Source organism: Candoia aspera, chromosome 9 (assembly GCF_035149785.1).
Source record: "Candoia aspera isolate rCanAsp1 chromosome 9, rCanAsp1.hap2, whole genome shotgun sequence".
Classification (NCBI taxonomy): Eukaryota; Metazoa; Chordata; class Lepidosauria; order Squamata; family Boidae; genus Candoia; species Candoia aspera.
Window position 1 is genome coordinate 2,812,478 of NC_086161.1, and position 12,764 is coordinate 2,825,241.

Below are 12,764 nucleotides of genomic sequence, written 5' to 3' on the forward strand. Positions count from 1 at the left end.
ATTTCAGGCCTCTCTGACCACTCTGCTCTGTGAGGCTAGACACCCCTCTGTGTTCCAGGGAGAATTTGGCCCATTTTCGCTGAATGGTTTCAGTTTATTACCAGCAATAATAAGGACTTCCCACACCTCCCCATTCTCACTACCTACAGCACACGAGGGTCCGCAGGGAGTCAATGCCGAAAGACCCCTAAAGCGAAAGGAGGCATGGCTGTACCTTCGGACATGAAATAGGGGATACGGAACCTTCCTTCCAAAACCCGTTGCCGCAAGATGGGGAGTGTTGGTCCATCAAAAGGCAAAGCTCCGCAAACTAAGACGTAGAGAACCACACCCATACTCTGGAAAACAGAAGCGTTCTGATTTGAGAGCAGGAAACACAAAACACCACCATCACAACCCTGCTTCATGCATACTGCAGGTAGTCCTCACTTAAGGACCACAATGGGGACTGGCATTTAGGTTGCTAAGCGAAGCAGTCATTAAGCAAATCTGACCTGATTTTACAACCTTTTCTGTGGTGGCCTTTAAGCAAATCACTGTGGCCATTAAGCGAACCACATGGTCGTTAAGCAAATCATGCAGTTCCCCATTGATTTTGCTTGCCGGAAGCTGGCTGGGAAGGTCGAAAATGGCGATCACGTGACCGTAGGACACTGTGACGGTTGTAAATGCGAACCGGTTGCCAAGCACCCAAATTGTGATCATAGGACTGTGGGGGAACATGGCAACAGTCGTAAATGTGAGGATTGGTCGCAAGTAGTTTTTTCCAGCACCACCGTTAAGTCTGAACCATCGCTAAACAAATGGTTGTTAAGTGAGGACTGTTAAGCTGTTGTCATATCCTATCACGATAAAAAAAAGGTTCAATTTGTTCCAAAAATCTCACAATATATCTAAAGTTTACTGAATGCAAGCAACTGCAAAACCTAGGAAGAGCCCCAGAAGGATGGAAGGAACAGCACCTTAATCATTAGGACCCCAGTCTTGCTATTTTATGTGTTTTCTTCTTTTCAAATTTTGCAGCCTGGGCTTCATCAAGATGAATTCACACTTCCTTAATGCTTGGCTTTAATGCCTGCCTGCCTGCCTTCCTTCCCATTTCTCTGACCAGTTTTGGTTCATGTTGAAGCCACCGTTAGAGAGGAAACATTGACCAGTTTTGCTAGCCAAACACGCCCTGCCCCACCTCACCCCACCCCACCCAGCCCCACGGATCTTTACGTTACAATGCACATTCTTTTCTTCTGGGACCCACAGGATGTTTCTGTTAGCAGCCTAGCCAAGTCAACAGCTTCTACCATCAACTCCAGCTGTTTTGGCATGCTTGCAGAGAGCATGAGGTGCCGTCAGCCTCTGGGTGTGTTTGGGGTGTGTACAGAGTTCACTTGGAAGTCAGAGGCAGGGAGCACAGCGAGGGGGCAGCTGCTGCTCATTAGAGAGCCAGGCTAGATGAAACGGGCTTGTGTGTTCAGCCATATGGGAGAGGGCAGCATTAATGTGGGTGCCCTGCTGTGCTTCTGAAGGACCAACTTCAAAGATGGCCTTTGCTCCTTAAGGGAATGCGTCCTCCATCCATCCATCCATCCATCCATTCATCCATCCATCCATGCCTGCAAACGCATCAGCAGATGGACTGACGCTGCTGCTAAGAAAGAGAAGGCACCAGACTGCTTCATGTTATTCTTCCGCTGACAGACCTTGCCTCCAAACCCACAGACGCCTGCAAAATCAAGCTGAAGAAGCACTGCTAATACCAGAGACGCTGAGACCCACTTTGCAGAGAAAAAGACAGGGCAGCAACACTGCGTTACAAGGTCTGTAGGCTGAGTCACAGCCACGGGATTTATTTCCTTTTTGGTAGAAACGTTTCCCTGCGTGTCCAAGCAGCATCTTCAGCCTGGGCAAAGCTGCTTGAACAAGCAGCGAAATGTTTCTACCAAAAAGGGAATAAATCCCGTGGCCGTGACTCAGCCTACGGACAATTCCACCTGGATGACCGAGAACCTTCACCGCCACACCGCGCTACGAAAATGCAAGGCCCTTGGCTCGCCATGTGGTCTCTGCTCTGCGCCCTCCGAGGGATGCCGGTGTCACCCTGTGTTTCCTTTTCCCTCAGGAGCAGCAGGAAGGGAACAAGCATCCTCGGTCCAGCCCCAGCCCCAGGACTGCCAAAGGCCAGCACTTCTTCCTCTCCATCGAAAGACAGCAGCAGGGCGCAGATCCCTTCGGCCTTCGAGAATCTGGTTTGATCTCCCAGGGGGAAGGATTTAATCTGCTAAGCCGAGCACTGACACTCAGGCACGGCCTGGCCCAGATTCAGGGTGGAGAGGGAGAGAGAGAGAAGGCGAATCGGAGTCCGCCTTCTGTCTCTGCTGAGCTGCTTCCTGTCTTGCACTAGAAGCAGGCTTCAAAGGCAAACATTTTCGGACTCAAAGCTGCGTTGTTGTGACAAGAACAACTTATTTTTAGCAAACACGGAAAAACAAAACGTAAGTAAAAGTAGCAGTGTCTTTAAACAAGAAGATGCTCCGCTCAGCATTACGCAGTTACCCAGATGTCCAGCTGGGGCCCCTCGTACTGCTGGCCTTCAAAGACCTCAGGGGCTGCATAAGGGGGACTTCCACACCATGTTGTCAGGGGCTCACCACTTTTGTAGAAGTTTCCAAACCCAAAATCTGTAAAGGAAAAAAAAGGGGGGACAATAGATGACTGCTGTTCTACCTGGACGCTGTCAAGAAACACAAGCAGAAGATGACCCTGCGTTTATGTCCTGCTGACGGGCTTCCCACGGGCCCCGGCTTATGCACTGGGAGAAACAGGAGGAGGGTTCAGGCGAGCCTTTGATGGATCCAGCCCAACTCCTGGGGACCGGATAAACGTGTGAAAGGAGCCTTACCTTCCAAGCCTGTGGCATGTCCAGGGCTTGTCGAAGCCTAACCATCTATAGGAAAGCTACCTCCTTATCTGCCACTTTGCATTCAGGAGAATTTTGGAAACTCCACAATATGATTCCAGGATCATTCAAAGCGGTAAGAATCCTGGGACCACTACTCAGCAGCCAGAAACCTCTCTCCCTGCATAGTACATTCCCAGATGGTAAACTAAAGGAAAAGTTACATTAATTTCATCCCCAGTGGCTGTCAAATGTTAAACCTTGATCGATCAGCAGCAGACGTCTCTGTTCCTGTTAGAAATCCATATTCCGGGACATATTCTGCAACCATGGAACATAGCCAGCGTCTGGTTGCTGGTATGTGCTTCAGGTCTCTTATTATTTTTAAGAGACATGGTTACATGTCCTAACCATCTCACTGAAAAACCATTTATACAATTGTGGGGTCCTTGGTGCTCTCTGAGCTGGGTAGTTTTCTAGAGCACCAAAGACGTTGCCCAGTCGGGCAACAAAACGTATGCAAGTGAATGACCCAGCTCAAGGACACCTCCGTTTGACCCTGAGTTAGAGACATTCTCTTCTATTGGTATTTATACAGTTGTTGGCCCTTGGGTACAATAATGGGTTCTGTGGAGAATCTGTGTACGTGCATGGATTTTCATGGATATATCAATGGTAGATAACCTGATGTCATCCTGAAGGTCTGAACTATAATGCCCCAACTTCTTGACCCTTGTCCAGGATGGCTGGGAAATGGAGCCTGACATACGTGGAAGGCGTCAGACTGCTAACCCATCACAAGGTTAGCAGAGGCCGAATTCAACATGCCTTACACGTTGAAGAAAAACGCCACATAACTGTAAGCATTTTCTTTTTTTTTAGTCCCGTGAAAAAGTACTGTTCTTGGAAGTCATAACCTGGATAATCACTGGAGACTTTGCTGATGCTTGCTCAGGATCCAAAACAAGTTTTTAGCAGTTCTGATCTGGTTTCTCGTTCACCGTTTTCCCCCTTGCTACGTGATTCAAAAAGCTAAGCAGGGCCCGGCTGGTGTTTTGATAGGAGACTACCCGTTGTGGCCTAGATCAGGAAACATCTGGAAGAAGGGAATGGAACACCACTTCTCCACAGTTGCTAAGAAACCGTGTGGGACATTTTATGAAGTCACCTGGTGCCGAGCTTGACTCCACGCAGACCTGATCTTTTTTCTCTACTTCATATTGTTCTCCGCATGTTTTTTGCCCCCCTCTCCAAGTCTGAAAAAGCCAACATGGAAGCTGTAATCAGCTTGCTGAATTGACCGCTTCTGGCCCAGATGAGTGACCTTGCAGATCTACCCCCAAGGAGCGGTTTAAATCATCACCCCTCGGCAGCATCAAAAATACAATGTGTATCGTCAATGGCTCAAGAGGGCAGAACATCTGAGCAAAGAAGAAGGCACAGTGAAGAAACCAGAACAGCCTGTTTATTCCCTTTAACCTTTTAATGTACCTGCACAGCGAGCCTCAAGGAACAAGGGAGCTGGCAGGCGTTGATGTGAACTAGCACAGCATTCCTGGTTTAAAGGCCTCCAGGAGACAAGGAAGTACGTGTTTCATTTGTCTCAGCAGTTTGTTCTCTCACATGCTGCTGTCAGAAGCTTAACATGCATTGTTTGCAACGCAGGAGCTGCATAGCCTCGCTTCATACACGTCCCCAATAGCAATGCATGGAACCCTGATAGCAACCCTAACCCTCCTTTTTTTTGTGCATCTGCTCCTGGTAAGTTTCAGGAGAACCTGGTGGGTAAATCTCACATTGCTGCTGGCTTGGTCTTAGCTCAACACCGCAGCGCCACGTGACATAATCAGCAGATGCCAGGATGGTAATGATACAGCCATTACGAGACACCTTACAGGCATCACCAAGATCTCACTTTGCCCCAGTGGTGAACAACCTGCATTATGCTGGGTGGAAAAGGCAGGGAAGACTTTAATCTTATGCAGCCTGTTCTACTAGAAGCAGGCAGGAATGGAGGCCTAATTCCCTGTCTACAATCCATCATTCCGGCATCACAATCATTTTCAAATTTCCTCTGGCAGGAAAAACGCACCAGTAATTTAGGTAGCCCATCAGATTCTGCTGCTCTTGATCCAAAGAAGTAGATTTTGTCTTGGTTCTTATATAAGACTAAACCATGATTTGATGTTACAAGGGACAGCTGCAGTGTGCCTTGATTTAAATCTCCACTTACAACATATACTTCAACTACACCTTCATCCTAAATCAGTGCTTCCAAACCTCGGTAAATTACCCAAAATTGGGTAAAAGTGTTTTTTCTTTGGGCAACGACACATGAACCCCTTAAATTGACTGAAAGTGTTTTACCTACTTTGGGTAAAAAGGACTTTCTGTTAAGTGGCTTTGGGTAATGAAGGAAAAAAGTTTGGGAAGCACTTCCTAAATTGTCTTTAATCTCTGCTAGGATTAGCAAAAACAAACCAGCCTGAAGTCCAGACCTGGAAGTTAAAACAAGCTGTGATTAATCCAAAAGCAGAAGAACAATCTTCTGCACTCTTCCTCTTCAAGCCAAACAAGGATGTCTTTAAAATCCAAGTCTCAGTTGTATCTTGTCTGAGGCTATGATTCAGCACCATAAGACAACGAGTAGCTTTTTTAAAAAAAAAGTACTGTCCAGGATGCACCTACCATTCCTTATTTTATTTTAGATTGTGTTTTGGAGCTGAATTAAGTATCTGCCAAGAGCTGCAAAGGTATTGATCCTTTTAACAGCACAGGATGGTCCTTTCCAGCCCAGAAGTGATAACATTTTATCCGAACCCAACTGGGAACCCAGACTGTTTTCCACATCATGGTTGTTTTTCCATTCTGCCTATCCTAGCTGCAGAATTAAACTACAACAACATATGACCTCTGCAACTAAAGGCAGTTGCTTTTAAACCATTTTAGCAAATGTTAATGAACCCCCCCCCCAATTTTGAGGAAGTGCTAAGATTCTTTTCTTACTGTTAACCTCACATCTCCCCCCTCCATCACTTCCCTCCAATCTCTTGGCATGAACCAAGGCCTTTTCCAAGAACCATTGCTGGAAATTTTCCCAACCAGATAATGCTCATTTCTGATAAGGTAAAATTACTGGCCTGCAAACAGGGAATGCTTGTTAGTGACGCAGTATGTCAAATTCATGGGAATACACAATTCTCAGTTATCAACGCTTTTTTTTTTCAGGGCAATATATTAGGCGCAGAAGAACTACTTCAAGCTGGGTAAAGGTGAAGGTTTCCCTTGACATTAAGTCCAGTCGTGTCCGACTCTAGGGGGCAGTGCTCATCTCCGTTTCAAAGCCGAAGAGCCGGCGTTTGTCCCTAGACACTTCCTCCATGGTCATGTGGCCGGCATGACTACACGGAACGCCATTACCTGCCTGCCAAAGCAGTGCCTATTAATTGGCTCACATTTGCATGTTTTCGAACTGCTAGGTTGGCAGGAGCTGGGACTGGCAACGGGAGCTCACCCCGTCACGTGGATTCAAACCACTGACCTTCCGATCAGCAAGCTCAGCAGCCCAGCGGTTTAACCTGCAGCGCCACCGCGTCCTTTTACTTCAAGCTACCCATTCCTAAAACGTGGTTTTGCTCTAAGCCTACTATGCTAGACAGCTGGAATTTTCTTCCACAAGGGGACAGAAAGGAGCACTGTCCTCCCTAAATACCCAAAGCTTTGGTCTTGAAAGCTGCAGGCTTAAAAAGAGAATCCTGCGTTTGGAAAGGCTGAAGGTGGTTGCTCTTGAGCAATGAATGGCCATTCAGGTTTCCATAACAATACTCACATGCTTCTCCTTTTCTCTCCCAGGCTTCAACCCTTCAGAGCTAACTGCTTTTAATTTCAGAGACCAAATATTAAATGTCAGTATTTATGTTTATGTCACAACCATGCTGTTTGGAAAGGAAAATGCTCCAATTTGAATCATCTGTTGCCCAAAACAGAGCAAGGGATTTTAAAAGGAGAGTCACTTGAGAAAATGGGTCTGCTTGTTAGCAAGTGTCCACTTGCTCGGCTTCTGCAGGAGAGGAAAGTGTGGATCTTTCATTAGCTGGTAATGTGAGGAAGGCACTGCTTACGAAGAGAGGTGCTGATCAAGTGAAAAGCATCTGAGAGGAACGAAGGTGACCCCCGGCAGGAACAGACTCCTAATCACTGATCATCCTGTTCTGACATCAGTGCATGATCTTCAGTCCCACCAGCGGTGGACCTTCCCGTGGTGCTGTCTTGAGTCACTTTGATGTGCAAATCACTCGCACCCACTAACCCAAATCCTTACAGAGGTAAGTGTGGACTTGGAGGAACGGGCAGAGAATACTCCCAAAAGCATCTTGGGTGGCTCAAAGTCCTGCCGCTATTAGATGAGACACATGTTGCTTCTTCTCTATGTAAAAGCCCTTCATGAAATAGGGAATACTGAGTCACCACACGCATGGATGATGGTACCCTGAACATTTATCCCTCAAGGGCCTCTCAGAAAGCTGCCAAGGCTGATCAGAATGGGTAGGAAAGCTACATTTTTTTCACGGAGGGGAAAGAGCCATTTTTTTTCTCTGCTACATCTTCTCTGTCCAGAGAATTCACAGTCCAGATAGTAAGTAACGGTCAAATCTACCACTACGTGCACGTGAAACCATGTAAATCATCCGTAGTGTTTTTCTAAGTGATCATAAATTTGGGGAAACAGCAGGAGGGCGGTACACATGTGGTCAGTGCTGGAAGTGAGAAGACAAAGTTAAAAGCCTCAGAAACCCAAGGAGGCTGGGTTGAAGCAGAACAGAAGAGAACAAGCATCACCGATGCTAAAAGAAAAATCAAGATCTTTGCTGGGGCAGATTCCCCAAAGACTTTGAAGGAATTTCTGTTTTGACTCTCATGGTACGCTTACTCATCTTGAAAATGACATTTCTAGGAGGAAAACCTTAACTGATTAATAAAGCCGGTCTTCCTAATAAAGGGTAGGGAGACCTTTTGTCTCAATACAGATCACACCTGCATAATTTCACCCCACGTGGTGCATTTTCATCTTTATTTTTTCTAGCCTTCCTCCTTCCTTTTCTGACCTATTTCCTGGCTACCCAGCGTATGAAGAATTGAACATTTCTCTATTTCCTGACTTCTGCTTTACAGGCAATGGGGTGGGGGCAGGGGGACAGCAGAGCTGACTCAAGTGCATTCCTCAGTAAAACACAAGGTTCAAACACTATATACCTATACCTATATCTATATATATGCTAGAAAACAAATAACTGTCTTTTCTTATGAAAGAAAATCTCACTGCCACATCCTCATAAGTAACCATAAATTCAGCTGCAGAAACATCAATAATTAGCTTTCTGAAAATATTTCGAAGCTTTTTCATCTACTGAATTCCACTAAGCGCTCATCTCTGGTTTTCCTTCCCAACGTTCTGATAGCACAGGTGGGAAATATTCTTAAGAGCAGGATGACTGCCGTGACACACAGAAAGGAAGTCCAGCACCCCTGTGTGTTTCTTGCAGCACAAAGGTTGGTGGGTCCTCCCATTCGCAGTCTCGGGATTTCATGGGATTTCGTAGTCCAGCTTGACCACCAATTCCTTCCATGCTGCAGCTGCTCCTTCCTCCCTACTGCTGTCAATCCCTATGGAACTCGATGCCAACAGTTATGAGTTCCTCCTCCTTGGAACGAAACACCATCTGGAAAAGTTGCCAGAGATCTTTTCTTCCAAGAACTCGACAGCTTTACAGAACTCCCAGGAGCTTTCACATCTCTTGCTTCAGAGTTCCCCTCTTTTTTAAAATTCTAGTCGGGCAATCCAAGAATCCTTTGCATTATACAGAGGCAAAAGAAAATTATTCCACTGCAGCGAACATCTGCTGTATCTAAATTTGTAATTAAAACGGAATCAAGCATGCTAAAATAACCAGAGGGTTTCCATTTTGAGTGGCTGCTGCTGCTGCTGCTTTTTAACCGAGGAATTATTTAATTAATTTGATTGTAACCTGCACATCTGGCAGGGTTAGTGAGTTGCCATGGCACTGCCAACACTAGTAAAACTCTACAACATTCTAAATTGCTCTAATTTTGCCAAGAAGAGAGGAGAAGGTCAAGCAGGAGCTATATTTAGCAAGAACTTAGTGCCAACATTATCTAACCCCAGTGGATGCAAGTGGGACATTCAAGCAAGTTTTTCTATCTTTTACTTTTCTTCAGTGCCATCATAGGAAGTTGGCGAAGGTTATTCAGAGGAGAGAGCATTTTACACCTTAAACACCACCAATGCAGAAGGTATTAACGTTTGGTATACCTGCTATTTTAATGTTCATGTTGTTATCGAGCAGAAGATTCTCGGCTTTGAGATCCCGGTGCACAATTTTCCGGCCATGACAATATTCCACAGCCGAGAGGATCTGCCAGAATTTGCGCCTGGCATCAGGCTCACTCAGACGTCCCCGATTAGCAAGGTAATCTGTGGAAAGATTAATTTCGAAAGGTTAATCGTCGTGCAGAAGGCATCTCAGGATGTGCTTCTCAAAGCGTCACTGTGGGTCTCTGGCAGGGACACTCTGCTCTCATCTTCCCAAAATCCAGAAGCAAAGCTGAGCATCTAACAATGAACAGTAGGAGAGGACGGTTTTGCTGCAAGATTTCGTATCGGGGAGAACAAGCTCCTGCATTCGTATGCGCAACCTCTCGCTCTGGCCTGATTAAAAAAGAAAGGAAAAAGAAACAGCCAGTTCTTCTCTGGAAGACTGAATGTCTCACCCTTCCTTCCCAGGACATCCTGTACTGAGTGTTCACTAGGACAAGTGAAAGGGCTGCTTGGAGCCTACCTGGAATTTCCTATCTGTGCACAGGGGGTGGCAGTGCGTGGGGAGTGGGGAGAGAGACAGAGAGAGAGAGAGGCTCTCTAGTGCTTTAAGCCCTCCTCAAAGCCTTACAGGTTGCCAGGAAGTAAATGTAAAACCAGCCATCTGGTACGTTCTATCTCTAGTTTCAGTATTCGGGATCTGCTGAATGAACAGGACTTCTGCTACAAGTGAGGCAAGGCCTTTCCCTCGATTATTTGCAAGCTCAGGACAGTAATCAGCTAAGAAATTCTGGGTCCTCAGTCACCACCAGACCGTCCTGGCCTTACCCCGATGTACTTCTTCTGGATCCGTTCCTGATTCTTACAGGACAACTGCGTGCTTGGTAAAATCATGGAGAGAGAGAGACATTTTACGCTAGTTTGACTGAATGAAGTTCTCATGTAAGAGCTTTGGTATGCAACAGATTTAACACTTGGTTATAAGATTATTAAAGAAAAAAGAAAAAAAGAACCTAGTTTCAATGACCTATGCCTGATGAAAACTATGCCTGTTCCCAGGGCTGCAGCAATATATGGACCAGTGAAAATCAGGACTTCAATTAACAAAGCCATATCCCAAGTAGAGGAAGCTAGAGAGAAGGCTTCTCAAGCTTTGTGCTACCATGACCTCCTAAAATGATAAATTTGCACAACATTCCTCCCCTCCCCCCAAATAAAACAAATAATTACACTGGGATTAGAATTGGGCAAGAACTATTTTTAATAATTAAAAGTTAACCTACATATCAAGGGACACTCAAACCTGGTGATACTGCAGATGCCTGCTGGGCAGGCAAAATGCTTATTCCCGCTTGGCCTGAGCAACCCCTCAGCCACCATCAGATGCAAAGTGGGCTTTTAAAAAAGCCCGTGACCTTTCCAAGTTGCTAGTGACCCCATGGAGAGCTCTCAATCCACAATTCAAGAATCCCTAACATAATTCAGCTTTGGAATTCGCTACCTCGAGATGTGGTGCTGGATACCAGCTTGGCTGGCTTCAAAAAATGGTTGGACCAATTCATGGAAGTCCTGGGGAGCAACAACTATTAACCTTGATGGCAGTGTGACTGCCTTTGAAGGCCATCTGCTGGGCGGCTAATGGGCTTCCTTAGGCAGTTGGTGGGCCACTGAGAGAACAGACTGCTGGACTCGATGGGCCACAGGATCTGATCCAGCAGGGCACTGCTTATGTTCTTATGTAAGGAAATCTTGCTCACTTCCGTAGTGAGCTTGCTTACTTGCGATAGACTTCTGAGTGCTGGAAGGCCACCACTGGACAGAGTAGGAGAAGGAAGATCTAACTAAGTATCAGTACAACTGTTCTATCTTTATGGGGCAGAGGAGGGGCAAAGTATGGCCCCGAATGTCTCCCATATGAAACAGGATGTCATAGAAGGTCAATGGGCCTTTGTAGTGATCCTTCCAGGCATTTGTTCTGGAAGGTCATGACCCCTCCAAATTTTGAAAGCTTTTTCAATAACAACAACAAACACTTAGAATTTAGTTATTTCCTAATCTATGCAAATATAATCAATTAACCAAGCAACAAACTACCTTAATTATTCAGATAGCAATCTTATTTAATGCATTATTCCAGGCTGCGTTTATAGTTTGCCCTTCACTCTCCAACATCTCAAGGGTTCTCACCTCTTCATTCAGCAGGAGAGGATAAATGTAGCCTTAATCATTGCCAGAAAACTGAAACGTAGCCACCTTTGAACAATTCTCTCTACCCGAATCAGCATCAAAACTATTAAAAAGAAAGGTGCAACATGGGGAGGTGGTTTCTTTTAAAACGGGATGCTCAGCTATTTTGTGCAAAACACTTGCTTCTGCCCGTGCTGTAAAACATCTTTTTCCAAATCTGAAATTTATAGATCTTTCAACAACCAGATGTTTGCTCCATGACTCATCTCTACCTATTTTCTTTTCAATGGAAGACCTACGTCAATCAGTCTCAAGGAGGGATCCTCCAGATGGGTTGGGACAGCACTATTCAACCTTCCCAGCCATGTTGCCCAGGAATTCTGTGAAATCTACCCTCCACAGATCTGTAGGGCTGTAGGTAGGACAACCCTGAGCTACAGAACAAATTGCATTTTTAGTTCAGCATGTCATCTATCTGGGTGGCATACTTTTAAAGCAAAATGTATTTTACCCTGCAATCAATGTGTTAACATGGCCTTTAATTTTGCCTTTCACATCAGAAAGCTCTGCTAGAGACATACAAAAGCTTCTTCTGTGTTACTATCCATTTCTTTCATTCACTGAAATTCCCCCCCCCCAACAATCCACTTTTATGGTTCTTATCTTCTTCACAGCTCCGTTAGTTTGCACAATTTAAAGAACAATTGCATAAGCTAGACGGTATGGTGGCTTTTGCCAAGAATCACACTGAGAGAATGCAGACACACACAGTCCCTGTGTCACTGAGAAACCTCCAACTAAGAATCGCCTGCTCCGATATCCTGTACAGAACATTTTATTTACTACATTTTATACAGCCACCCACTCCAGTGGCAGCTTACAAAATGCTAGATTAAAACGATTAAAAACATAAACAAGACAAGACAGCCAGGACTAAAAACCAGCATTAAAACAAAGCACTATCCCCCCCCCCCACAACATTACCCCACGGCCTGGGATCAAAGCCAGGTTTTGAGGACTTCCTGGAACCTCAGGAGGGTGGGTGCCATCTGCATCTCTGGGGAGAAGCTGTTCCAGAGGGTGGGAGCCATGATGAAGAAAGCATGTTTCCTAGGTCCCATAAGATGACTTAGAAGAACAGCGACCACATGTCCTTTCTTATAAAGGACAGTCCTTTATTTCACAAGCCGTCCTTTAGATTTATTTTTCAAAAACTCACTTTTGTCCTTTATTTTGGTCATTTAACTTTTACTGTACAAATGGTACCACTTAGTGCCCATTCTTTCACATTCATGTGAAAAATATGGAGGTTGGACGGTCTTTTTAAAATGAATTTACACATACTGCTTG

The 12,764-nt window shown here is 45.4% G+C and overlaps 1 protein-coding gene across 1 annotated transcript in view; it reads right to left on the reverse strand.

Moving 5' to 3' along the window:
• The window catches only part of SIK2 (salt inducible kinase 2), a 60,865-nt gene that overhangs the window by 15,584 nt on the left and 32,517 nt on the right, over positions 1-12,764 (reverse strand). Inside the window, exons 4-6 of the mRNA XM_063311251.1 lie at positions 9,225-9,386; positions 2,551-2,675; positions 215-338 (exon numbers count right to left, since the gene is read on the reverse strand). Of these exons, the coding sequence (XP_063167321.1) occupies positions 215-338; positions 2,551-2,675; positions 9,225-9,386 (411 nt within the window). The remainder of the gene's footprint in view (positions 1-214; positions 339-2,550; positions 2,676-9,224; positions 9,387-12,764) is intronic.